A 26,615-nucleotide genomic window follows, 5' to 3' on the forward strand; every position below is an offset into this window, starting at 1 on the left:
TTCATCTAGGACTGCCCCTGCAGGCAGGCCCATGTCCCCATCTGCTACTGCAGCTTGGCCAGTTAGAGCAGCTGGGGCCGCACCCTGCACTCCAGGGCCAGCTGCAAAGCCCCAGGTGCTTTGGGGACCGCTGAGAGGGCAGTCGGAGGCAGGGAGGGAGGCGGAACTGTGCTGTGTCGGTGGGGGGGGGAATGGTGCCCCAGGCCCGCCCCTTTCCTTCAGCCTCCCTGGTGCCCACTCCCGGGTGACTCGGTAACCTGTCGCTCAGGTTCCTCCTCTCACAGCCCCGCCCCTGCCTATCCGGCCCAGCAGAGGTCCCGCCTGTCCGGGGAGAGGGAGCTCCACTGCCGCTGAGGCTCTGACAGCCAGCCTGCGGACAAGCTGACCGAGGGGCCTAGCGAAGCACAGGTGCTGAGGGACGGAGCGCAGGTGAGTACTTCAGCCAGGGAATTTGCCAATCTGGGTCTCAGTTTCCCAGAATGGACGTGGGATGTGGAGCTCTCGCTCGGGACTCTGGGTCCCGGCGCTTGGTTTGGAAGGCAACCCAGCACGGGGAGCTGAGAGCACCTGAGTGTGAGGTTTGGGATGGCGCAGCCGGACTCGGGACAGCTAAGCCTTGGTTTGGGGGGCTGTGGGTGTGGCGTGGGTCGTAGGAACTTGGGGGAGAAGCTGGGCCTGACCCTTCTTTGGGCTTTTAGCACAAGAACCGCTCGGCTGAAGCCTGGTCGGTCCAGCGGGCGGCGGCCAGTGGTTCGGGATATTTTTAAGCCAGCGGTGTGTGACTCACTCGCCCTGGTCCGGGCCCCCTCCCAGCCCTGGGGCGGATGAGGGGAACCTGGCAGTTGACAAGAGAGGTGGTGAGGAAGGGAGGGCCTTCATCCAGCAGGCTGGACCTCCTTCAGGATCTGACCTGGCATACCACCCAGTGTCTGAAGGTTGGCCTTTCCTGGCTGTTTGAGTCCAGAAGAAACCCAGAGCCCGGGAAACATCAGGCTTAGTCAGTCTTCAGGTCAAAGTTGAAGTGTGGAGTCTCAGGGGATGAGGGTAGGAGCTGGGAGTAGATGTGGGGGTTGGGGATCAGCTGGTGGGAAGGCCTATGGACACCCATAGCTTGGCTGCCCAAGGTCTCTGGAACTGACAAGTCTGTGGTACTACATGAAACTATCCCTGGAGGCAGGAAAGGGAAAAGCATATCCACAGACCACCTCTGCTGAATCCCCTGTGCAGCCTTCCTTGGCTGTTGAGAAGACAAGGCACTTACTTCTGGACCTCTCCTCCTACCCTAGACTCTCAGTGGTCCTACTTATGCATGGACCTCTCCTGGGGCTGTCTATTATCCAGAACTGGTTAGCCCATCGATCCCTCCCAGGCTGGTCTCTTCAGATTCACCCATCCCTTCCAACCAATAGCTTTCTGGTTCATCTCAGCCTCTGTTGCTCCCACCCCGACAATTCCTGAACTTTGTCCCCAGAATAGGACCCAGCCGGGACCTAAGGGACTCCCCCTTCCAATTCTAGGACCACACCCAGTTCCCACAAGGACAGCCAAGAGCCCAGGTGACTAAGCCGACCCCTCCCCAAGGTCACTCAGCATGTAGAGCTGGAATTTGAACTTAGAGTCAGTTCTTCCGCCCTCCTTGCCCTGCTAGGGCCTCCTCCCGCTCCACTGCTTAACCTACCAAACACTCTAACATGCTAGGCCTCCCTTGAACCCGGAAAGTGGCTACAGCAAAACCATGGTCAGCCTGAGTCCCTATACCTTCTGGGCCTGGGTGTTTCATCTTCACCGCCAATGGCTAATATGGATTTCCTGTCTCCCTACCCCACTTCAGCTATAGAAGCCTCCAGGGAGGGAGCCTTTTGCAGGGTAGAGGTAGCCCCAGTCTTATCCCTCCTACCTAGTCCTAAGGTCCTGGCCTAGATTTCCCCAAGGGCAGGGCTGCGTGTCCAAGCCTGTTCAGAATCTATGTGCCTTCAGGCCTGGGTCTCTAGCAGTTTGTTTTGTTCTGGTGTGTGTATGCCTGGCCCCACGTGCCTGGTGCCCTTGGCTGAGCTAGCCAGGAATCCCATTAAGCAAACACTAGGGCTCACCTACTGAGGTCATGAGCATTCCGGACATTCTCCATGGATAGGTGGACCTAGAAATCTGGCCCAGCCTCTTCTCATAAGCTAGGACCTGGGCTGGGGGTAGGGGTGCAGCAAGAAAGCAGGTCAAGGTAATAGCCAAGGCCTACAGTCCTCACCTCCTGGCAACCCACCCCTCAAGACCTGGTCAAACCAGAAAATACTAGAATACTACAGGCCTACTCCTGAGCCCTCATACCAGCACCCTGGCTGGAGGCCCTACCCTAGCAGGTTGAAATGCTAAAGCTAGGAAGGATGGTGGCCTTGCTAGTCATATCAAACGAAGGTTGACAGTATGTGGGTCCAGGACCTCAGGAAGAGCTGGCCATAGAACTCCAGCAGGACAGCCAGAAATGTTATCTACCTGTCTTTTCAGTGGCATAAAAGCAGCCTATCACTGAAGGTCTCTCTACAGCCCTCACTTAATGTCAGGCTGGCCCAGACCCCCAGATTCTGTTGTGTCCAGAGAAGGGCTCAGGTCTAGCCTATAAGGAAAGTTTGCTCACATCCATGGCCATGCCTCAGTTTCCCCAAAATATAGTCAAGGGAGGTCAGAGCTGGGAGAATCCTACACCTGAAGAGGCCTTGTATTTGGTCACCTGGGTTTGTACTAGGGGGGCTAGTCATCCCCGAAACTTCTGCCCTATACCTACTCTCTCCAGGGTCTCCCAAGAGGGAGATCAGGGCTGGTCTCTTTGCTGGATCTGGAGGAGCTGACCTCTGTGGGCATGTCCACACATATATGCCAGGGTCCCTAGTAGTAAAGCCTGGGGCAAGGTTGGAGTAGTGGGGTTCATCTATACTTTGTGCCTCCTAGGTCTTACCCTCTCCTGCTGGCCTCTCTCACTGCCTCAGGGTTTTTGAAGGTCGTCTCTCAGAGTATTCCCCACCCAGCCCCTCCATCAGAGCCTCCCTGACAGCTTCTGGGAACACCCTTGCAGAGAATCAAAGGTCTGAGGCCAGATGGGTCTCCATTGCTACCAGCAACAGCATGGGTCTGGAGGACTCTGCTTCCTAGAGATCCCCTGAGAAGTCTGACCCAGCACTGAGAGTTCTAGCCCCTGGAGCAGAAAGAAATGAGAGAAGAGACCCAGGCCTAGCCTGGCCAAGAGAAAGCGTCAGCTGAGCTCTCTGTCTTTAGGTCTGCCCTCCTTGACACTGGCTACCACTGGAAACACCATGAGCCAGTCAGCATCCATGAGCTGCTGCCCAGGAGCTGCCAAGTAAGTGTTGTCCTACCGCCCTCAAGTCCCCAGGGAGGGGTGTGACATGAGCCCTGCCCTCACCTGCCTCTCCCGCTGCAGTGGCAGTCTAGGCCGGTCTGATGGTGTGCCCAGGATGAGCGCAAAGGACCTGTTTGGTGAGTGCAGTTTAAAGATGGCATGGACTTAAGGAGGATGAATGTGACCATGGTGCTCTCCTCCCGGCTTGTCACAGGGCTGAGCTCTACCCTGGGTAATTCTAAGTGCTCAGAGGGGGCCTTTGGACCTTAATTCACTGAGAACTTTGGATATCTATCTGCAAGGCTCCTGGCTACTAAACGTTCTCCACTCTGCTGTAAGGGGAGAGGCCTTTACGAATAATTCAGGGGGCATTAATATTGATTGTACTGTGCAGCCCTGCAATCTGATCAACTAGGTGGGGTCAGATGGGACCCAGCTGCCAGGTATCTGCTCCAATGGTCCAGGCTACTTCTGCTTGGCTGTGCCCCTCCACAACCATGCCCTTAATTTGTGCTTCTGGATAATGGTTACTAGTTGGTAGAAGTTGGAGGCCTGGAAAGCAAGAGCTCCAGAGAAGAGGCATGTTCCAATGGTAGCTTGTAGGATAGGAAAGCCTTGGCCTGGGCTCCTTCCCTAGGAGAGTGGGCAGCCTCCATTAGATAAGACTAAATTTCCTGCCCCTCATCCATTCGGATCCTCAGTAAAAGGCTGCCCCTCCTATTCTGAATAAGTCTCTTGACTTTTGAAGTTTCAGGACCCCAGTGGGGCTTGTAATGGGGCCAAGCTAGAGGGTCTCCTGTGGATCCTCCCTGTCCCCACAGAAGCTTCGAGCCTTCAGGGGTTCAAAGAGTACCACCTCTCATCTGAACTCTGTTCTCCCCTGTGGCCCCTGGGGGTCAAGTCCCACTAGACTGGGTCTTATTCTTTGGGGTGCATGACATCTGTGTCTCCATCCAGAGCAGAGGAAGAAGTACTCCAACTCCAACGTCATCATGCATGAGACCTCACAGTACCATGTCCAGGTGAGAACCAGGAAATACCTCCTGTATGTTCAGGGACAGGTGGAGAAACTGAGGCTCAGGGAGAAGTGGGAAGTGAAAGCAAAGGACTGCCCTGAGCTGGTCCTGGACCCAGCCATAGTGGGTAAATGGCCTTCTCATGGCTGAGGGAATTCATAGCCATAGCAGGGCCTGCTTGGTACCCATGGCCCATACCACCCAGGGTGCTAAGACATCACCCATGTCACTATGCAGCTCAGAAAAGACCATGGAAGGAAGTTGTCATCTTGGCCCCAAAACAAGGAACTGGACTGGGAGGAACATGATGGAACAAAGACGCTCTTTATTGAGAGCTACAGGGAGCCCGGATGGCACAGCTGATTCTAGACATAACCCATGCCCTTTGACCAGCTGCCAGCTTGAGTGTCCCTTCTCCTAGTCACTTCCAACTTGCACTGAGAATTCAAGAACTGCTTTAGTGGCTTTCCTGGGACTGGGAGCTAGCTGTGTTCCTAGCCATAAACTAAGCTTGTAAGATAGTGGTGACAGAGACGTAGAAAGAGAAGCCCCAGAGCAGCTAGCACTGGCACTGGGTTTCATGTATTGCTGGCTGTCTTCTGTCTCCCCACCCTACACAGGACCCTTACTCTAGAAGTGAGGCAGGCTGCTATCCTCAGAACCTTATCTCCTTGTCTATAGAATGGACCAAAAGAGCCATCAGGAATCCCCATGGCTCTTCAACCCTGCTATCTTGGGTGATCAAAGTTCTGACCACCCACCTGGGCCAATGGGCCATGATCTAGTGACCACAGCCACTCAATGCCCAAGGACAGGGCATGGAGGCACAGGAGGGTCAGCAATGACCTCTTCCATTACAGTGTGCCACCTTTCTCTGAAGTGGAACTTTGTCCTCCTTGGTGAGGAACTACGTGGGGCATCCAGCCTGGCTCCTGGACTTTGGTCCATCCTGCTTGACACTGCCCCACTGTTGCAGGGACCTTTCCTTCCTGTTCAGAGGCCAGCAACGCAAGGGTTTCTTTCAGATTTCTCTATTGCTCTCTGATGAAAAGACTGAGGCCCAGAAAAAGAGGCTGAGAAACAATCGGGCACTGGAGCTGTGCTTGCTTCTTCTGACTTTTTCCTGACTTTTTATATAATAAATAAATGGACCATACAGTTCTGGTACTGTCAGAGTGGAACATAGAACAGTTCCATCTCTCCTAGGTGACTTTCAGAGCCCCTTGTGTCCAAAGTCACCCCGCCCTAATCCCTAGCAATGCTGATCTGTCATCCATCCCCAACACTTGTCTTTTTAAGAAATTTACCCTGTATGGGAGATCCTGTGTTTCACAACCACCTTTGTCTCTTGCTTCATGAGCTTATTTTAAGAAAACCATGTTGAGAGGGTGGAAGGACTTTACACCTCATCTCTTTCACAGTCCAGTCCAGGCTTTCCTCCACTATTGCCCAGCCTCCGGTGTACAGGGGTACCCAGCTTTATAGAAGCATTTTGTGCATATTGTTAGACATGTAGATTAGAAATAGCTTCCTCTATGCTGGGCATAATAGCACATGTCTTTAATCCCAGCACTCAGGAGGCAGAGGCAGAGGCAGGCAGATTTCTGTGAGTTTGAGACCTGCCTGATTTACATAGAGAGTTCCAGGATAGAGACCCTGTCTTAAAAAAAGTAAGCTGATATTGGTGACTCACTCCATTAATCCCAGTGCTCAGGAGAAGAGGATCTATGAGTTTGAAGCCAGCCTGTTCTACAGAGTGAGTTTTGTGACACCCAGAACTATACAGAGAGACCCTGTCTCAAAACAAACCAAAACTAAAAAGCAAAAAGCAAACTTTCCTCCAGTTGGTAATTTGTTAGCTAATGTGTGTCAACATCTGATAAGCAGATATATTTGATTTGGATACATTAAGCTATATACCCATCTTTCTTTCTTTCTTTTTTTTCGTTTGTTTTGTTTTTGTTTTTGTTTTGTTTTTGTTTTTGTTTTTCAAGACAGAATTTCTCTGTGTAGCTCTGGCTGTCCTGGAACTCACTCTGTAGACCAGGCTGGCCTCGAACTCAGAAACCCACCTGCCTCTGCCTTATACCCCTCTTTCATTTCTGGTTGTTTTTAATCTGCAAGTGAGAGGACTAAGCCTACCATTGAAGATTTCTGTGTTTTCATGGTAGCATAGTCTTTTGCATCTAGCTCCATGATCAACTTTATTTTATTTTGTTTTATTTTATTTTTGAGGCCCTGTCTCTAATTAATTAAGTAAGCATGTTGTTAGCATTTGATTGGCATTGAGTCCAATCTTTCAAGCTATTATCAGTTTAGGGTGAATTGGAATCTTCATAATATTTTGTGTTCCCATCCACGAACATGGGATGTTTCTCCATTTATTAAGATTTCTTTAATTTTTTACCGGGCAGTGGTGGCGCACGCCTTTAATCCCAGCACTTGGGAGGCAGAAGCAGGCGGATTTCTGAGTTTGAGGTCAGCCTGGTCTACAGAGTGAGTTTCAGGACAGCCAGGGCTATACAGAGAAACCCTGTCTCGAAAAAACAAAAAACAAAAAAAAAAAAAACAAACAAAAAAAAAGATTTCTTTAATTTTTTTAACAGTGTTTTCTGACATTCACGTTGGTGGTCATATTTATGTTTAAATTATTCTTTCTCTTACAATGGTTCTGTGAGAGGTTTACCCAGTACAATGGTTAGCACGTCATGCTCACCACATAAATAGGTATGTGTTTTTAATGTTGCCTTGGTTTTGGTTTTGGTTTGGGACAGGGTTTCACTATGTAACCCTGACTGACCTGGAACTTGCCATTTAGACTAGGGTGGTTTGCATAGAATCAAGCACCTTCCTCTGCTTTCACCGTGCCAGGGCTGAAGGTGTGTTCCATCCACCACACCTGGCACAAATGGCACTTTTGTTGTTGTTGTTGTTGTTTTGCTTTTAACTTTTTCATGGTGTTGTTTTAAAATTTTTAGATTTATTTATGTTATAGTATGTATGAATGTTTTGCCCTGTATGTATGTATGTATGTATGTATGTATGTATGTATGTGCAGCACATCCGTGTCTGGTACCCATGGAGGACATTAAATTCCCTGGAGCTATAGTTATAGACAGTTGTGAGCTGCTACATGGGTCCTTGGAACAGAACCAGGGTCCTCTGCAAGAATGAAAAGTGTTCTCAACCACTGAGCCATCTCTCCAGCCCCTTTTCATTTTTTTGAAATTATAATTACATCATTTCCCCCTTCCCTTTCCTTCCTCAGCATTCTCCGGGAATCCCTTCTAGCTCTCTTTCAAATTCATGGCCTCTTTTGACATTGTTGTTACATATGTATACATGCATGCATATACATGTATATTCTTGACTGTACAGCTTGCTCAGTCCATACAGTGTTACTGGTGTGTCTGTTTTCAGGGCTGACCATTTGGTATGGGATAACCTCTTGGTGTGCTGTGCCTTTAGGGAAGACTGTCTCTCCAGCCCTCAGCCCTCCTTGCTTGCCTATAGGCCTTTTGCATAGGATTGATAGTGAGGCAATGTGGAGTTTTCCCCGTTCACTTTGGTATGTTTACTGTTGGCCTTGTTCAGCTCATGCTTGGCAGTCATCTTGTTGAGATGTGATGGGTACAGCTTTCTGACACTCCTAGGAGACACAGTCTCACAGCAAACTCCTGACTCTCTTGCTCTCACACAATTCTTTATGCCCCTTCTTCTGCAGTGCTCCCTGCACTTTAGGTGTGGGAGCTGGTTTGTAGATTTATCTTTGGGACTGGGGTCCACAGATCTCCATTTTGATTGGTTGTGGTTTTCTGTAATGGTCTCCTTTTGTTGCAAAGGAAAGTTTCCTTGTTGAAGGATGAGAACTACACTTATCTGTGGGTATAAGGACAAATATTTAAAATGTAATTAGGGATTATGCTGGTATAATAAAGTGGCAGTTGTAGTTTCTCCTCCAAGATCCGTGACTTCACTAGTACTGGGTAGCTGGCTAGGTTTTCACTACTTGGCATGATTTCCCTCTTGCTAATAGAATCTTAGCCCAAGTAGACAACTGTGGTGACCACCAAGGTATGTGCACCATAAATTGTGTTTTTTAAAACTTCATCTTCTAATTATCTGTTGATTACATAAACTAAACAATTGAGCTTTAGTCTGGTTGTCAAATGTCCTAAGAGTTTGGTGAATTTAATGATTTTCTTGTAGACCAGACTTTCTTCACAGACAATTATAGTGTTTGAAAAGAAATATCTGGCCGGGAGGTGGTGGCGCACACCTTTAATCCCAGCACTTGGGAGGCAGAGGCAGGTGGATTTCTGAGTTCGAGAATTCGAGGCTAGTCTGGTCTACAGAGTGAGTTCCAGGACAGCCAGGGCTACACAGATAAACCCTGTCTCGAAAAACCAAACAAAAAAAAAGAAAAAAGAAAAAAAAGAAATATCTGGCTCTGGAGTCACAGCTGAGAGCTGAAGAACATCTGCTGCTCTTTCAGAGGACCAGAGTTTAGTTCCTAGCACCTACACCGGGCTTCTCGGAGATATTTGTAAATTCAGATCAAGAGGATCTTGGCCCCTTTCTGGCCTCTGTGAGCACCTATGTACACAGGTATATACATACATACACACACACACACACACACACACACACACACACACACAGGGGTGGTGGGGGAGGGAGAGGGAGAGGGAGAGGGAGAGGGAGAGGGAGAGGGAGAGGGAGAGAGAGAGAGAGAGAGAGAGAGAGAGAGAGAGAGAGAGAGAGAGATTGAGAGAGAGGCACACAAGAGTTTTTGTTTTGTTTTAAAGAAGCTAAGTATGGTGGCTTGCACCTTTAATCTTAGCCCTGAAAGGGGAGAGGCAAGTGGATCTCTACGAGTTTGAGGCCAGCCTGGTCTACATAGAGAATTCCAAACAGGTGGGGCCACATTTGAGACTCGGTCTCAAAAAATAAATCAAGACATGCATGAATGAATAGATGAATAATTAATTAATAAAAGGCCATTCTTCTTTGGCTATTTGTTTTTCTTGCCTCCATTCTCTGGTTAAGACAACCAGTATGGTGCTGAATGAAATAAGAGTAGCCTGCCTTATATCCAACTATACAAAAAATATTCTATAGATTCATGTGTCACATGCTTTTGGAGACATTCCTTTCAATTTTTTTTTTTAATCATAAAGGGTGTCTGTCAAATGTTTTGTCAAAAGCTATTGAGATTTGTTCACTACTCACCAGCCAGTGGTGGCACACACCTTTAATCCCAGCACTTGGGAGGCAGAGGCAGGTAGATTTCTGAGTTCTAGGCCAGCCTGATCTACAGAGTGAGTTCCAGGACAGCCAAGGCTACACAGAGAAACTCTGTCTTGAAAAACCAAAAAAAAAAAAAAATCATTTTAAATGATTTGGGGCTAGAGAGATGGCAGAGTGGTTAAAAGCACTTGCTGCTCTTGTAGAGGACCCAAGTTCAATTCCCAGCATCCACGTTCCACGTGATGGCTTACAACCACCTACACCATCAGTTCCAAGAGATCTAATGCCCTCTTCTCACCTCCATGGGTGGCTGCATGCACATATGAACTTCATGTAAACACACACATGCACAGGAAAACACACAGATGGATGGATGGATAATAAATAAATAAATAAATAAATAAATAAATAAATACTTGTTTTTTTCAGATAGACCCAGGCTGTCCTGGACCTAGCTGTGTAGACAAGGTTGGCATCAAACATACAGAGATCTGCCTTTCTCTACCTCCTGAGTACAGAGACTAAGAGTACACCACCATAGATTTTAATGGAGCTTAGGGTATGGTTTAGTGGTAGGATACTTGCCTAGCATACAGGAGGTCCTGGATTCAAATCTCAATACTGAAAAAAAAAGATACTTTGTGTGTGTTCATAGGCTTATTTGCTAACATTTGATTGAAGATTTTATAAATTTTTGTACTATTATTTACATCTATGTACATGTGTCTGTGTGTGTCCAAGGAGGTCAGAGGGGAAACTGGAGTTCCAGACAGTTCTGAGCTGCCTGATGTGGATGCTGGCAATTCTGTTCCGTTCCTCTGCAAAGACAATGTGTACTCTTTTTTTTTTAGAAAGATTTATTTATTTTATTTATGAGTACACTGTAGCTGTCTTCAGACACACCAGAAGAGGGCATCAAATCTCATTACGGATGGTTGTGAGCCACCATGTGGTTGCTGGGATTTGAACTCAGGACCTCTGGAAGAGCAGTCAGTGCTCTTAACCTCTGAGCCATATCTCCAGCCCGACAATGTGTACTCTTAACCACGGAACTCTTTAAAATCAAATGTCTGTTAGAGATACTGACCTCAATTTTCTATATAATAACCATGGCAAACTTGCACATCAGGGTTATGTTGACTGAAGACAGTGGAGAAGTTATCCTCTGCCCTTTATTTTCAAAGAAAGTTTGTGTAGTGTGTTGTTTCTTACAAAAATATTTCTTAGGATTTACCACTGAAGCCTTCTAAGTGGTACCCTTCTTTTGGGGGGGGGGGCATTGTTTGTTTTTTGTTTTTGTTTTTGTTTTTGTTTTTTGGTCTTTTCAAGACAGAGTTTTTCTGTAACATTGGTTTGTCCTGGAACTCAGAGATTATCTGCCTCTCTCTCTGAGGGCTGGAATTAAAGGTGTGCCCCACCATGGCTGGCCTGCAAGATTTCTTTTGTAGAGAAGTTTCATTCTCATGTCCATGTGATTTTTAGTAATGTCCCTTCTTTCTTTTGGGTTTTTGAAAATCAGTGGGTATTTTTGTTTGTGTGTTTGGTTGGTTGGTTTTTGATTATTGTTGCAGTTGTTTGTTTATTTGTTTGTTGTTGTTGTTTTGGTTTTGTAGCAGTCTTTCAAGTTATTTCTACCTACCCTAGAATTTGCTATGTAGACCAAGCTGGCTTTGAACTTGCACTGACCATCCTGCTTCCACATTCCTCTGCCTCCCAGAGTGCTGTGATTGTAGGAATATACCACCCACCATGTCCCGCTCTTACATGTCCAACAGTTACTGTTGCTTCTATCTACCCTTGCTAAGGAGTTAACTTTGAGCTTTATTTAATGTTTTGAGTTTTCTGTGTTTATTGTTTACTAGTTTGTGGATTTTTGCCTCTAGTTTCCTTCCATTTCCTTTGGGTCTTGTTTTATGGTGCTTTGTTTGCATTGTTTGCTTAGCTTCCTTCCTGGTGATGGGACCCAGGGCCTTGTGCATGCTTGAAAGATCCTGCCACTAAACCACACTCCCAGCAGGTGTTTCTAGCTTGTTAAGGTAAAGGCTTAGATAATTGATCTTGAGTAGTTTTCTTACTTTATCGCTTTTTAAAGTTGGGTTTTGTTTTTGTTTTTGTTTTAATTTAATATATGAGTGCTCTGTGGCATATACATCAACAGGAGGCCAAAAGAGAACATCGGATCTCATTACAGGTGGTTGTGAGCCATTGTGTAGATGCTGGGAATTGAACTCAGGACCTCTGGTAGAGTAGCTAGTGCTCTTAACCACTGAGCCATCTCTCCAGCCCCAAGTCCCTGTTTTTATTTTCTTTTGTTTGGTTAAGCCTAATATATTTGTTGAAAGCTAGAGATTTTGCTGAAGCATTAATGATATGTAAGTTTTTTAATTCAACTCCAAATATATTTTAATCTTCTTACATTTTCTTTGTGACTTCATTTTTGATTTTCTTTTCTTTTTTTCTTTTTTTTTCTTCTTCTTCTTCTTTTTTTTGTTTCTTTTATTTTTGAGACAAGGTCTTACTATGTATCCCTGGCTGACCTAGAACTCATAGACCATACAGATCCACCTCCCTCTGCCTTCTGAGTACTAGGACTAAAGGCATGAGCCACTACCATTTGCCTGGCTGTGACTTCTTTTTGACCCATAAGCCATTTTTTCTATATACCATTCACTCCTCCATTCATTTATTTGTGTTTTAGGGGCAGGGTTCCACTCTCTAGCCCAGGCTGGCCTGGAAGACCTGATCTCCCTGCTTCTATCTCCCAAGCAGAGAGATCATAAACATTCATCACCATGCCCAGCTTTGAGGATTCTTTTACGTTTTAATTTATTTGTTTGTTTTTGAGACAGGGCTCCGTAGAGCACAGACTAGCTAGCCTTGAACGCTATGTAGATGAAGAGGACTTTGGACTCCAGGTTCTCTGTCTCATATCTTCCAAGTGTTGAGATTACAGCCTTGCACCACCACACCCTGCTGAAGATTTTTGTATTGATCTCTGCTCTAATTCCATTAAGGTCAAAAAAACTCCATGCTTTCAAGTCTTGTAGCCTTTCCTGAGCCTCCTTTGGTCGCCTAGCAGCATGGCTTTGTTTGGTTAGTTGTGAGGCGTTTTGTTTCAGTGTTTACCCTGCCTGCTACAAATGGAAGACTTGTCTCCCATCCCACTGCGTTTCTGCCTACTCATTGTTGAACCTGTTTGCTGCCATCAAGCTAAGCTGTACAAAATCTTGCATCTGTGCAGGTTACCTACAGTTTTGCCAGGGTAGATTCATACAGATGCTTTTCAAGGTGTCACTAGTTTGTCAGTAAAGAGGCTGGGTAGGAGCTGGATGAGAACACCCTCTTCTCTGTGTCTGAACACACAAGTGTAGCTCACAGGGCCTTTGGGTAATGGATAGGAGAATACGTGAAAAAGTCTATAGTCATTTCATTCCTGAAACAATAAGAGTGTCAATTTCCGCTTTTTATTCAGTCAGATTTCATGTGATTCACTTTGTTAAAAAGTTACATTAGTGAGGCAGGAAAGACTGGTTAAGAGTATTCCCTGCTCTCACAAAGAACTCAGGTTTGTAAAGTTACACCAGAGACTGGAAAGATGGCTCAGAGTTAAGGGTGCTTGCTCTTACAGAGGACTTGGGTTCAATTCCAAGCACCTACATGGTGGTTCCTCTAGTTCCAGGGGATCTGATGCCCTCTTCTGGCTCTTCTGACCTCCATGGGCACCAGGTACTAGTACACACATATGTAGGGAAACACTTATGCACTATATATATATACATATACATATACATATACATATACATATACATATACATATACATATACATATACATATACATGCCTCCTAAGTGCTAGGATTAAAAGAGTTCACCACCACTGCTCAACTCCATGTCACTCTCTTTTTGTATATAAACAAAACTAGACAAGGGCTGGAGAGATGGCTTTTACAGACAACCCAAGTTTGGTTCTCAGCACCTACATTGGGCAGTTCACAACTCCCTGTACCCCCAGCTCCAGGGGCTCTAATGCCCTCTTCTGGACTCCCCTGACACCAGGCACAACTATGTTATACACATACATACATGTAGGCAAAACAATCATACACATAAAATAAAAATAAATTAAAGGAAATAAAAAGGAAACTAGCCAAAATCGAGGAGAGCTAAATCCTGGGAAGCTGAGGTAGAAGGCTTACTGGAAGTTTAAGGGCATTCTGAGCTGCATAGTGAATTACAGGCCAACCTGGGCTACAGAGTGGAACCTCCTCTCAGAAAAGGGCTGAGGGGCTTGGGATGTGGCTCAGTGTGTAAAGTACTTACCTAACATGCACAAAGTCTTTGGTTTGACCCTCAGTACCACAGACCCACACAGATATAGCAAGACAAGCCTGCACACTTGGGAGAATCAGGAATACAAGGTCATACTCAGCTACATAACAAGTTTCAGTTTGAGACCAGCCTGAGTTTCATATATGAAACAGGATCTCACTGTGGGTGGCCTGAAACTTGCTATGTGGATCAGGCTGGCCCCAGCATCACAGAGATTTATCTGCCTGCCTCTGCCTCCTGAGTACTAGGATTAAAAGCATGTACCACCATATCCAGCCAAGTCTGGAAATGGTTTAGTTGTATTATTTCACATGTCTGGGTGTTTTACCTGCATGTATGTGTCTGTATGCTACATGTGTGACTCGTGGCTGTGGAGGTCTGAAGAGAGTGTCAGATCCCCTGGAATTGGAGTTACAAAGGATTGTGAGCATCCATGTGGGTGCTAAGATCTAACTCTGATCTGAAAGAGCAACTACTGTTCTTAACCACTGACCCATCTCCCCTTCCCAGTCTCAAAGTTTCTGAGGACTTTAGTCAGCAATCATAAGCCACAAAGACACACCAGAGCAGAAAGGCGACTTCTCCTTCCTGAAGTATAGCTATGGCCCTTCAGGATCCCCAGTTGGCTGAGGCTCCCAGACTGCCTTCTCCTGTGCCCAGGGTTTAAGAAGTAGAATAGCTGTGCCTGGCAGTGACCTCTGATCTTTCCCTTAGCACCTGGCCACATTCATCATGGACAAGAGTGAGGCTATTGCCTCAGTGGATGACGCCATCCGGAAGCTGGTACAGCTGAGCTCCAAGGAGAAGGTCTGGGCCCAGGAAGTTCTGCTGCAGGTGAACGACAAGTCACTGCGGCTGCTGGATGTTGAGTCTCAGGTACTGGATGACAGCAGCAGCTGCTGCAGGGAGCTGATGGACAGAGGCAGGGTCAGATGTCCAGTTCATCCAGATGTGTGAGGCATGCTGGTCTATGGAAGGGAATGGAGCCAAGGGTGCTCAGGGAAAGCTGGACCCAGCTGAGAGTCTGGGCCACTTTTGGCAACCTAGACTGGCTTAGCTCTGCACCTGCTAGGGTGCTAAGCAACCAGGGTACTGTTCTCTGCAAGAGCCTCCCTGGGTGTATCAAGCAAGACTTGGTTGTGTCCCAGGGCTTATGCTCTAGGGCATCCCCAATTAGTGTCTATGTTCCTGTCCATGGGCCAAGTGTGGGCTGTGTTCCTGTTTTACACCTGTGAGTTACACATGTGTTCCTATCTGGGGAGCATATTCCACATACCACGGCCAGAGGTACCCATTGCTGGGGTGTCTCAGCCACATGTATAGCGTTATTTATCATGATGGTACCCTACGTTCTTATCCAAGGCCTGTCGGGCAAGGCTGACCCACCCACCATATACCTTCCCACAGGAGGAGCTGGAGAACTTTCCACTGCCCACTGTGCAGCACAGCCAGACAGTGCTAAACCAGTTGCGCTACTCCTCCGTGCTGCTGCTGGTGTGCCAGGACTCAGACCAGAACAAGCCCGACATCCACTTCTTTCACTGTGATGAAGTGGAGGTAAGGCAGACAGCCAGGGGTGGGCAAGAGGCCAGTTGGCCAAGCTGACTTGACACCCCTATGTCCACAGGCGGAACTTGTGCAGGAAGACATTGAGAGTGCCCTGGCTGACTACCGGCTGGGGAAGAAGATGCGGCCACAGACCCTAAAGTAGGGCCCCAAGGGTGTAGAAAGTGAGGGATCTTGCCCTTTTGCTTGGGGCACAGTAGCCTGGGTTGTGAGGGCAGCAGGGTGGCAGCACCAAGCAGGAGGACCATGGCCAGGCTGAGCTATGTCTTCCTCTGCCCTCTAGGGGACACCAGGAGAAGATCCGCCAGCGGCAGTCTATCTTGCCCCCTCCACAGAGCCCAGCCCCCATTCCCTTCCAGCGACAGCCTGGAGATTCCCCTCAGGCCAAGAACCGTGTGGGCCTGCCATTGCCAGTGCCACTCAGTGAACCAGGTAGGCCGAGGGATGAGTGGGGATTCCACTTGGGGTTAATGGAAAGCCCTTCAACAGCTGCTCTGTACCCCTCCCCCCAAACAGGCTATCGCCGCAGAGAATCTCAGGACGAGGAGCCACGGGCTGTGCTGGCTCAGAGAATAGAGAAGGAGACGGTGGGTGCCCAGCCTTCCGAGACTCTTCTCCATCCTTGCCTGCTTCCTGTTGGCACTCTGGGTCTGGCTCATTGTTGCCAGAGTGTCCTCACAGTAGGTAAGGATGATAACGGCTGACCCTTGGTCCCTCTTCTAACCTCAGCAAATCCTTAACTGTACCCTGGATGACATTGAATGGTTCGTGGCCCGACTGCAGAAGGCAGCTGAGGCTTTCAAGCAGTTGAACCAGCGGAAAAAGGGGAAGAAGAAGAGCAAGAAGGGACCGGCAGGTACTGACCAGAGTGACAGGGAAGGGCTGGAGAAATGGTGGGCACACACTAAGCTGGAGGGAAGGGTCTGGAGGGGGACAGCATCCAACAGCAGGCGGGTCCCAGCAGGCACTCAGTGGGGGTCCAAGGCTCACAACTTTCCACATTTTGCCAGAGGGTGTCCTCACACTTCGGGCACGGCCCCCCTCAGAGGGAGAGTTTGTTGACTGTTTCCAGAAAACCAAGCTGGCCATCAACCTGCTGGTGAGTCAGCCCCGCCCTGTGCTGGGAGTGCAGATGAGGTGTCACACAGGCCCACACACACACATGCCATCTGTCACCTGCTTGTTCTTCCCGCCCCCAGGCGAAGCTGCAGAAGCACATCCAAAACCCCAGTGCAGCTGAGCTGGTGCACTTCCTCTTCGGGCCTCTGGATCTGGTGACTGGGGCTGGGACAGGATGGGGTCGGGGGCAACAGAGTGATACAGCATGGGTTTTAGGTGGAGGAAACAAGTGCCCACCTTAGCATACTCAAGCTCTGGGTTCCCAGGAGGCCACAGTCCCTCCCTTATGGCCAGCCTGTAGAGCTGTGGTGGGTAGGGGTAATAGGTTGGGTCTGGTGGATTTGGGGGGCTGAGCCCCCCACTGAAACTCACTTCTGTCTAGATCATCAACACCTGTGGTGGCCCAGACATAGCACGCTCTGTCTCCAGCCCTTTGCTGTCCACTGATGCTGTGAGCTTCTTGCGTGGCCACCTGGTCCCCAAAGAGATGACACTGTGGGAAGCATTGGGGGAGACCTGGATGAGGCCTCGGTATGGAGAAGGGGCAAGATATGAACTAAACAGAGGTCTCAGGTGGGTTGGTCCCAGCAGGGCATGTGACTGACCTTCTGGACTGCTGACCACAGCTCTGAGTGGCCCCGGGAGCCACAGGTGCCACTCTATGTGCCCAAGTTCCGCAGCGGCTGGGAACCACCCCTGGATGTCCTACAGGAGGCTCCCTGGGAGGTAGAGGGACTGGCATCTGTGCCCAGTGATCAGGTCAGAACCCCAGCCCAGCCCATGTCCACCCCTTCCCAGAGCTCACCTCCCCGGCTTCTACCCCAACCCCTGCAATGCTGGACCACCTTGGGTTACCACTGCCTGGGCATTTGGCCCTTTGTCCTCAATGGTGCTAGGTCACAGCACATTCATCAAGATGTGTCCCTTGTCCCAAGACTGTTCATAGTCACTCTAGCCCATCCTGAACCTCACATCAAACCCAGGCTCCCTGTTTTCCCCACAGCTGACCCCCAAGAGCCGACTATCTGTACGACATTCCCCGAAGCACAGCCTCTCTTCTGAGCCCCAAGTCCCCGAGGACATTGCACCACCAGGCAGCTCCTCCCATGCTAACAGGTAAGTCCCCACAGCGTGAGTGCCACACACAGTGTTGCATGTGTGCTATCTCCACACAGTGCCAAATGCCCCGTTCTGGTGTGAAATATTTTCCAAATGAGAATCCAATTTTCTTCTTGTTTTTTAATATAATTTTAATTCTTATTGAAAATAGTTTTTTCATACAATACCTTCTGATCATGGTTTCCCCTCAGCTAACTCCTGCCAGATCCCCCCCACCCATATCCACAGCCTTTATTTTTCTCTCTCATAACAACAACAAAACATAGCAAACAAGAATAGGACAAAACAAGTAGAGAAAAGGAGAGAGCCAAAGAAAAGGCACAAAAAAAGTATGAAAAATTCCATTAAAACACAAAACCATAATACATAAGCAGAGACCTGTGATGTAAAAGCAATGCCCAGGCAAAGCATCACCTGATCAAAACCTCCAAAAAATACCACTCAGCTCACTTTGTGTTAGCCACCAATTTTCATCTTAACTTTGATTTTTTTTTAAGATTTATTTGTATTTTATGTGCATTGGTGTTTTGCTTGCAAGCATGTCTGTGTGAGAGTGTGGGAGCCCCTAGAACTGGACTTACAGACATTTGTAAACTTCCATGTGAGTGTTGGGAATTGAAACTGGGTCCTCTGGAAGAGCAGCCAGGGCTTTTAACCTTTGAGCCATCTCTCCAGCCCCTCCTCTTAGCTTTGTAACATATAATAGAAGGAAACTTTTCAAGTCACATCTGCTTTCAAAATCTTAATTCATATCAGTTTTTTCTTTCTTTCTCTCTTTTGTTCTTTGACTCTTTCTTTCTTTGGTTTTTGAGACAGGGTTTCTCTGTGTATCACTGGCTGTCCTGGAACTCACTCTGTAAGGCAAGCTGGCCTTGAATTCAGAGATCTACCTGCCTCTGTTTCCTGAGTGCTGAGATTAAAGGCGTGCGCCACTGGTGTCTGGCTACATTAGTTCTTTCTATAGTTTCTTTTTTCATAATCAATGTTAGAAAGGGATGGAAATTGGATGTGGAGGCCCCCACCTTTGGTCCCAGAACTCAGGAGACAGAGGCTGGTGGATCTTTGTGAGTCTCAGGCAGCCAACGGCTGCATAGTGAGACCCTGTCAAATTTTTAATTAATTAAAATCAGGTTACAAACTCACTGAACCAAAAAAGGAAAGAAGGAAACAAACTTACTGAACAGGAGCGGCTCTACCAAGCACTGCCCACTGTGGTGCTACTGGGGACTCAGATGGAGGGTCTCCGATTATCCCCTCCCCCATGCTGCATCCTACATCTCACAGTGAATAAAAGAGAAGCCCAAGACATGGGGTACCCCTCTTATCTCCCCCTCCTCTGGTTCTTACTCCTACCCAGGGTCTACTTGGTGGTCCTAGAGCTCCTTTTCAAGGGCTAGAAACAAGAATGTCCAGCAAGGGGACCCGTTTCCTTGGGCTTCTTTAGCTTGGTATCCAGTATCCCTACTAGGATCACATGTATGGAACATTCTCAACCTATCAATACACTGGGCACAGACCTGGATCCCCCCATCCCTCCTCCCTCTCCAGTGTACCTGAATAGGACATTGCCCTGTGTCAGGGCCACACTGACCAGGAAGGTGACCTGGCTATGGGAAACCAATAGCCAGAGCTCACCCCTGCTCCGGATGCAAAAGGGCTTCCAGAAAGGACACATAGTATCTTTTTTTTTTTTTTGACACATAGTATCTCTAAGGGGCTGTAACTGAAAATATCCTAGCCCTGTGGTCAACTGAGAACCTGTGACCCTGTCACTCCCTAGGCACACCTCTTGCTCTAGTCCCTCTGAGGAGCAGGGCAAGAGACTCCCCAAGATAGTTTGAGCTGAGCCAGCCTCTTGGAGTCTGTTCTGCCCCCCTCCTGCCTGCCAGAGTGTCACAGTTTCCATTCCCGGCTGTTAAGCACAGCCTCTCTTCACTGCAACCTGGGCAGTAGAACCAGAGACAACCGCAGCTGGGAAGCAGAAAGAGACTCCTGTCCAGCCCTGGGTCTCAACTCTTCCTGGTCCTGCAGGGGCTACCAGCCGACACCAGCCATGACCAAGTATGTGAAGATCCTCTATGATTTCACAGCACGAAATGCCAACGAGCTGTCTGTGCTCAAGGATGAGGTCCTAGAGGTAAGGACTCGGGCTATAGAGGGGAAGTGGGGCACGCTCTGGGACCAGGGTCTGTGTAGTCCTCCCATCTTCCCAGGGTGCTTGACCTGGGCTTCCTACTGGCCCTCCAGTGGCCTCTCTGACCCCCACCATAGTCTGGCTGAGCCACTGAGCTGCCTTCTGATGTCTGGGGGGTCCCTGAAGGCCTACCATGGTGGATAGCCCTTCAGTAGAAGCCAGCAGGGGCTTGTCATTCATGCCCACCCAAGAGCACTACCCTGAACCAACTTATTTATGCCTATCCTGAATTCAGGCCACCTACTGAGGGACAGAAAGTGGAGCAGGCTGGGGGAAGCTCTGCATTCAGAACCAGGTTAAGAGGTACCCTATCTCCAGGACTGGGGAGGCCAGGCAGATACTGGGTAGCTCATCAGGACAAGACATGCCAAGACGATGAAGAGCTGGGCTTGAGATACCTGGACGATGCTTTGCCCCTCTGTAAAGGGCTTGCCAAGTGGCCTCAGCATCTGACTCTAGCGGTACTTGTCTGCACGAAGGTGTTGCTGTGTCTCACAGACATTTGGACACTTGGCAGGTGCTGGAGGATGGCCGGCAGTGGTGGAAGCTACGAAATCGCAGTGGCCAGGCAGGCTACGTACCCTGCAACATCCTGGCTGAGGCTCGGCAGGAGGACGTGGGTGCCCCCTTGGAACAGGTGATCGCCTGCCACGGCTCCATTCTGTCTACAGCACAGTCAGAGCCCCTAAGGTCAGGGGTGCAGCTGGTCTCAATGTGATATTTGAACCTGATCCCTGGAAACCTGCTGCCCCCAAGCTGGGCCCAGGGCTGTGTGGGTTCCTGGGGTCTTACTCAAGGGGAGAAAGGGCTGGCCCACCTATCTGGGGTCCTGGGTAAATTCTAATATAATAGCCCCTCACCTTACCCCTCACCTCTTCCTCACCTCTTGCAGTCTGGCCAGAAATACTGGGGTCCAGCCAGCCCCACCCACAAACTGCCCCCAATTTTCGCAGGGAACAAAGAAGGTGAGTAGATCCACTTTGGAGTCAGAAGTGCGGGGAGGCGTGGGGGCGGGAGGCGGGATGAGGGGAGGCAGAGAACGGGTCTGAATGGCAGGGCTGAGAGCGTGCGCCCCACAGAGCTAATCCACCATATGGACGAGGTCAATGACGAGCTCATGAAAAAGATCAGCCACATCAAGGCACAGCCGCAGCGCAACTTCCGCGTGGAGCGCAGCCAGCCAGTGCACCTGCCGCTTACCTTCGAGTCAGGTCCGGAGGAGGTCCGCGCCTGGCTGGAAGCCAAGGCGTTCAGTGGCAGGTAAGCCCCGTGTGCACAGCCGCTGGGGCGGGGCCTGGAGGACAGTACCCCGCCCACGGCCCCACCCTCACACCCACTTGCCTCTAGGATCGTGGAGAATCTGGGCATCTTGACTGGACCCCAGCTCTTCTCCCTCAACAAGGAGGAACTGAAGAAAGTGTGCGGGGAAGAGGGCAGTCGCGTGTACAGCCAGCTCACCGTTCAGAAGGCTTTCCTAGAGGTGAGCAGCTCCCTCCTGCTTCTGAGTTCCTTCCTAGGCATGGCACCTGCGCCTGGGATCACTGAAAAAACAGAAAACAGCAGGCCCTTGACTATGCACCCTATTCCCCAACCTCCCAGCTGAGGTCCAATCTCTTTTTCCTAGAAACAACAAAGTGGGTCGGAGCTGGAGAAGCTTATGAACAAGATCAGGAGGGCCGAGGACAGCTATACCAACCCACACACTTCACCAGAGGCAGAGGGTTCGCTGCACCTGTAGTGGGCCCAACCCGAATGCATGGAGTATTATTTTTATATGTGTATTATTTTATACCAAGGACACAGAGGGGCTGGGTGTAACTGGCTTACCTGCCTCCAGGCAGAGTCCCGGGCATGAGCCTAGCTATACCTGTGAGTGGCTCCTTTGCCACCCCAACCCATACTCTCCTCCCAAAACCAAGGCCAGCCTCAGCCAAACCTGTACCTGGCAGTGCCAGTCCCTTCTCAACCTGCTGCCAAGGCCCCAGGACTCTCCAGGTGGGCAAGGCCTCTTCCCCTGGTCTGCGTCATGCACATGGAGATTCCTGTTCCTCGGGGTGCTGGGCCCCAACTCCACGGCTCTCCCTTGGGTTGCTCGCTTCTACGCTTCTACATTCACGTTCCCCTGCGTCCTCTGCCCTAACAGCAGGATGGGCTGAGCTCTCAGCTGGCCAGCTTGTTGTCCTTGCCTACAGATTTGCCCACTCCCTTCACGCTGCTAGCACCCCAGGAACAACCTGGTCAGGGGCTCCAGGCCAGGAGGCCTTGGGTGACCTGTTGGTATAGAGTGTGCTGTATTCTTTCTTCTTCGAGAGCTAAGAATGCACCAGACATAGATTGTGACTTCAAATGCCTCATCCCACCCAAAGAGCCCGTGATAACAGATCTCCCTGACTATTTCCATCAGCCTTTGTGCTGGTGGCTGGTGAGACCCAGAGAGTGGGGACTCCACGGCTATGTCAATAAACCAGCTGTCTCCTAGCAACTTACGTATCTGTTTCCTGTGGTAGAAGTGCTCTGACACCAATCTCCAAACTGCCTTTTCTTCCTCCTCCTTTTCTCCTGGGATAGTGCATTGGCCTTGAACTCTTAATCATCCTGCCTATGCCTCCTGGGCTGGGATCCCACGTGTAGATCACCAAGCCTGGTCATGCCCTTCAAAGAGCTGTCCAATAGAGAGAAACCCGTCCACAGGTAGTGCTTTGGCCATTCCAGGGGACACCTCTTGCCTCCACACCCATCCAAAATGGCCCTAAGGACATTTCTGGGAGGGACTCCAGAGGGTGTCTAGACAGCCAGCTGGCTTTCAAGGGGCCCATTCTGAGTAGATGCTGAGTTCAGCAGGCCTAGGAGCATGAATCAGAGGGAGGTAGAAGCACAATTTAGAACCCTGTTCCAAGATGAGGGAGGTGTCAAAAAGAGAGCTGGGTCCTGAAAGACTTCACTGACAAGTTAGATACCCAGGTATCTGATCTTTAAGGGTACCTACCGGCCTGACTGGCCAGAGACTCTCCTATGACGCAAGCCTTTAGTGCCATCTGCTGGTAGTTCTTTATGCATCTTTGGGTGATTGTTAGCTACCTTGTATCTTGTGTGGGGACTGTCCTGTGTTCCAAATTGCTAGCGAATCAAATCCTGGCAAGGATCATCTGAATCCTCAATGTACTGTGCAGAGACTGAGGTGCAGAGACTTTGCTCCTCAGCTAATCCACCACCCCGCCAGACTTGGCCTCAGGTCTCAGAGGGTCCAGCCCCTCAGTTCAGACAAGCTCCAGGGGACCAGTCTTTCCAGCAGTCTTACCTCCAAGATGGTTGGCGCCACCTTTAGGGGGTCTCTAGAACCTGTATCTGCTTCTTCATCTAACCCTACTAGCCCTTCCTCATCCTCTCACACTTACTGTTGCTTCCATGTAGCTGAGGAGGCTTCAGACCTCTAAACCCAAACAGCCTCCTCTGCCCCAGGAGCTCCCAACTCCTCACTCCCATGTGCTCGGGTCCCAGCTAAACAGTTAGCTCAGGCCTCTGAATTCTTGGAAGTTGTTCCTACTTCTCTCCATGGTCTTCCACCACCTCTAGGTCCTTTTTTAAAAGTAGAGACCTGGATGTGATGGTATACACATTTAATCCTAGAAATCTGGAAGCAGAGGCAGGAGGAGGATCTACATAAATTGGAAGTTGGTCTACACAGCAAGTTCCAGCCAAGACTACATAGTTTAAAAAACAACAAAAAAAACAAAACAAAACAAAAAAAGTAAAAAAAATCTTTGCTTTTCAATTTTTTTTAGATTTTCTTGTTTTTATTTTATGTATATGAATGTTTGCCTGTACATGTTTGTATGTAGACCATATATACCACATGTGTGCCTGGTGCCCACAAAGGCCAGACAGATTCTCTGGAACTGGAGTTATAGATTGTTGTGGTTGCTGGAACCCCAACTCTGGTCCTCTGCAGCAGTAACTATTCCTAAAGGCCGAGACAGCTCTCCTTTTTAATTCTGTGAGGCACAATCCCACATAGCACACGCCGACCTTACTTTTGATGTAGCTGAGGATGGCCTTGAATTCCTAATGCCTCCATCTCTCAAGTGCTGGGATTATAGGCATGTACCCAAGTTTATGTGTTACTGGGGATAGAGGGGAACATTCTGCCAACAGAGCTATGTCCTGAAGCCTCAGAACCTTTCAAAGAGAATAGCGAAGGACCACCCAGAACAGGCACCTAGTGAAGAGATGGAAGTGTTACAGCCCCAGAACGAGCCAGCCTGGGACCTTCCCTATTTACTCTCCTCTGTCGGGTGTCACTATCTGTGCAAATGAGAGATAACAAACAAGAACAATGCACCAGGCACTGTCCTCCACGTTGGGTGACCTCAGGCAAGCCTGAAGATGCAGGTCCAGACTAAAGAACGGGGCACAAAGAGCCAAGGCCACCTGGGCTGGGGTTCAAGTGCAACTTTCTTAATTGTAATACACCTCACCCTGATCCCTGCCCAGCACGTCAGCAGAAGAGAGGGGAAGCTTGGCACCACCTGTGAGACCCTGGCTGAAGAGAGTCTGTCCATAGGTTGAGTAGCTTTGCCTGGACAAGAAGGAAGAATGAACTTAAAATCCCCAAACCCAGAGCTGGTTTCCAAGCTACTTAGTCAATAAGCTCTCCGTGTATGGGACCACTGTGGCTACTGCTCTGTGCCTAGCTCCACCAGCAGCAAATATTTCCATGAACAAGGCCCATCTCTGTCTGGGGACAAGCATGTCTTTGTGCCCTGCCAACCTCCTGACCACCCACAGCAGGCCATGGATGCCTGTGGCTACTCAAGCCATTCAAAACACAGGGCTTCCCATACCACTCAGAAAGGGCTTTCCCTTCCTTCTTAAAAAAAAAAAAAAAGATATACAATAATTGCCTTCTCAGGGTATTTGGAGGAAAGACAGAGATGATGAGATGTCCCTTCTACCTGGATGACCCAGCACAAGATGCACATGTTCCCTGAGGATAGTGATGCTTAGCCAAAGTGGTACTACAAGTCTCACAAAGGGACCCTTGGCATGGGGAATGCCAAGAAAATGCTTTGTGTGTGGAGAAGCAGAAAGGATCTAGCCTGGTCCTAAAAGTGAATGTTCCCCTGAAAGTATTGGATACAACATGACAGGCAAAACTATCAAGTGTCTGAGAGAAAGCATGGAGATGATGGCCAAAGATCTTGTGCTAAAACAAGAAGATGTGAATTTGAGTTTAAAGATACAGTGTGTGTGTGTGTGTGTGTGTGTGTGTGTGTGTGCTGCTATGGGGCAGAGTGGAGAGGAGTGATAGCCAAGCTATACAGCTCTGAGCATACAAAGCATAGAGTCCCTTGCCAGACATGGTGATTGTGTCTATAATTTTAGCATTTGGAATTCGAAAGCAGGAGGATTATCATGAGTTTGAGCCCAGTATGGGCTTATAGTGCTACCCTGTCCCAAAGAACAGCCAAAACCAAACTTCTTGTGTTGATCACTGCTCCCCAAAGTGCTGTCAAGAGACACATTACGCACTGCACTCAGTCTTTTTTTTTTTTTTTTTTTTTTTTTTTTTTTTGGTTTTTCGAGACGGGGTTTCTCTGTATAGTCCTGGCTGTCCTGGAACTCACTCTGTAGACCAGGCTGGCCTTGAACTCAGAAATCTGCCTGCCTCTCACTGCACTCAGTCTTAAATGCACAACTCACTGTGGATGGTATTAGGGACACAGCTGCTTAAAGACTCTCTTCGGGGTTTGAGATAAACTGAGTAGCAGGGGATGGGGAGGATCCTGGAGGCTAGTTCAAGGAGGACTTTGGATACTTGGTTAGGACTAGGCATATAGGAGGCACAATCCATTCATGTACAATGGGCACATAACTAAGGTGACAGAGCCCTGCTCAGCTCTCCACCTACAGGTCCTGAGCAAGAACTTTCTGAGGGGCTGGAGAGACGGCTCAGTGGTTAAGAGAACTGGCTGCTCCCTAGAGGAGCTGGGTTCAGTTTCCAGCACCCATGTGGCAGCTCGCTACTGCCCCAAAATGAAATAATATAATATACCAAAAAAACTTTCTGTAACTTCCCAAATAAGCCATTTGAAACCTCATCTTCCTGCTATGAGTCCCTGCTTTGAGTGCAACAGAGATGTGGTGTGTGTGTGTGTGTGTGTGTGTGTGTGTGTGTGTGTGTTAGAGAGATGGCTCAGTGGTTAAGAACATTGTTGCTCTTACAGAGGACCCAGTTTGATTTTCAGTACCCACACAATGGGTGGCTTTCAACTACCTGTAACCCCAGTTTCAATGAGTGCATCAGGCGTAGAACTGGTGCACATGTATGCATGTAGGCAAAACATTCATATACAAAGTAAAATAAACAAATCTTTTTTTTTTTTTAAGATTTATTTATTTTATTTATGAGTACACTGTAGCTGTCTTCAGACAGACCAGAAGAGGGCATCGAATCTCATTATGGGTGGTTGTGAGCCGCCATGTGGTTGCTGGGATTTGAACTCAGGACCTCTGGAAGAGCAGTCAGTGCTCTTAACCACTGAGCCATCTCTCTAGCCCTAAACAAATCTTTTAAAATAAAATAAAATATCTTTCTGAAAGAAAGAAAGAAAAAAAGAAAGAAAGAAAGAAGGCTGAGCAAGGTATGAGGAATAAGCCATTAAACAGCACTCCTCTGT

The 26,615-nt window shown here is 48.7% G+C and overlaps 1 protein-coding gene across 2 annotated transcripts; it reads left to right on the forward strand.

The window, feature by feature from the left end:
* Positions 1–332: 332 nt before the first annotated feature.
* Positions 333–22,424, forward strand: Eps8l2 (EPS8 like 2). 2 transcript variants are annotated; one of them, XM_028786887.1, is made up of 21 exons: positions 333–429; positions 3,265–3,346; positions 3,428–3,483; positions 4,304–4,368; positions 14,655–14,816; positions 15,348–15,497; positions 15,568–15,647; positions 15,790–15,938; positions 16,023–16,093; positions 16,236–16,362; positions 16,517–16,605; positions 16,706–16,780; positions 17,008–17,156; positions 17,252–17,384; positions 17,629–17,741; positions 19,776–19,881; positions 20,456–20,575; positions 20,831–20,903; positions 21,018–21,198; positions 21,286–21,418; positions 21,563–22,424. In XM_028786887.1, exons 2-21 carry the CDS (start codon positions 3,303–3,305, stop codon positions 21,674–21,676), a joined length of 2,190 nt encoding a protein of 729 aa, XP_028642720.1. In that variant the 5' UTR covers positions 333–429; positions 3,265–3,302; the 3' UTR covers positions 21,677–22,424. The 2 variants fall into 2 exon arrangements, with proteins under 2 accessions (XP_028642720.1, XP_028642721.1); XM_028786888.1 differs by lacking the exons at positions 21,286–21,418; positions 21,563–22,424 and having other exon boundaries at positions 20,456–20,628; positions 21,018–21,134.
* The last annotated feature ends 4,191 nt before the right edge of the window (positions 22,425–26,615 follow it).

This window comes from Grammomys surdaster, unplaced genomic scaffold (assembly GCF_004785775.1).
Source record: "Grammomys surdaster isolate TR1022 unplaced genomic scaffold, NIH_TR_1.0 125603, whole genome shotgun sequence".
NCBI classification, from domain to species: Eukaryota; Metazoa; Chordata; class Mammalia; order Rodentia; family Muridae; genus Grammomys; species Grammomys surdaster.

Excerpts from the sequence above, each read along its gene's own strand:
- Eps8l2 (XM_028786887.1), top strand. The coding sequence starts at position 3,303 with ATGAGCCAGTCAGCATCCATGAGCTGCTGCCCAGGAGCTGCCAA. Across the intron at positions 14,817-15,347 it reads TGCTGGATGTTGAGTCTCAG|GAGGAGCTGGAGAACTTTCC; the intron begins GTACTGGATGAC and ends ACCTTCCCACAG. Across the intron at positions 21,419-21,562 it reads TTCAGAAGGCTTTCCTAGAG|AAACAACAAAGTGGGTCGGA; the intron begins GTGAGCAGCTCC and ends TCTTTTTCCTAG.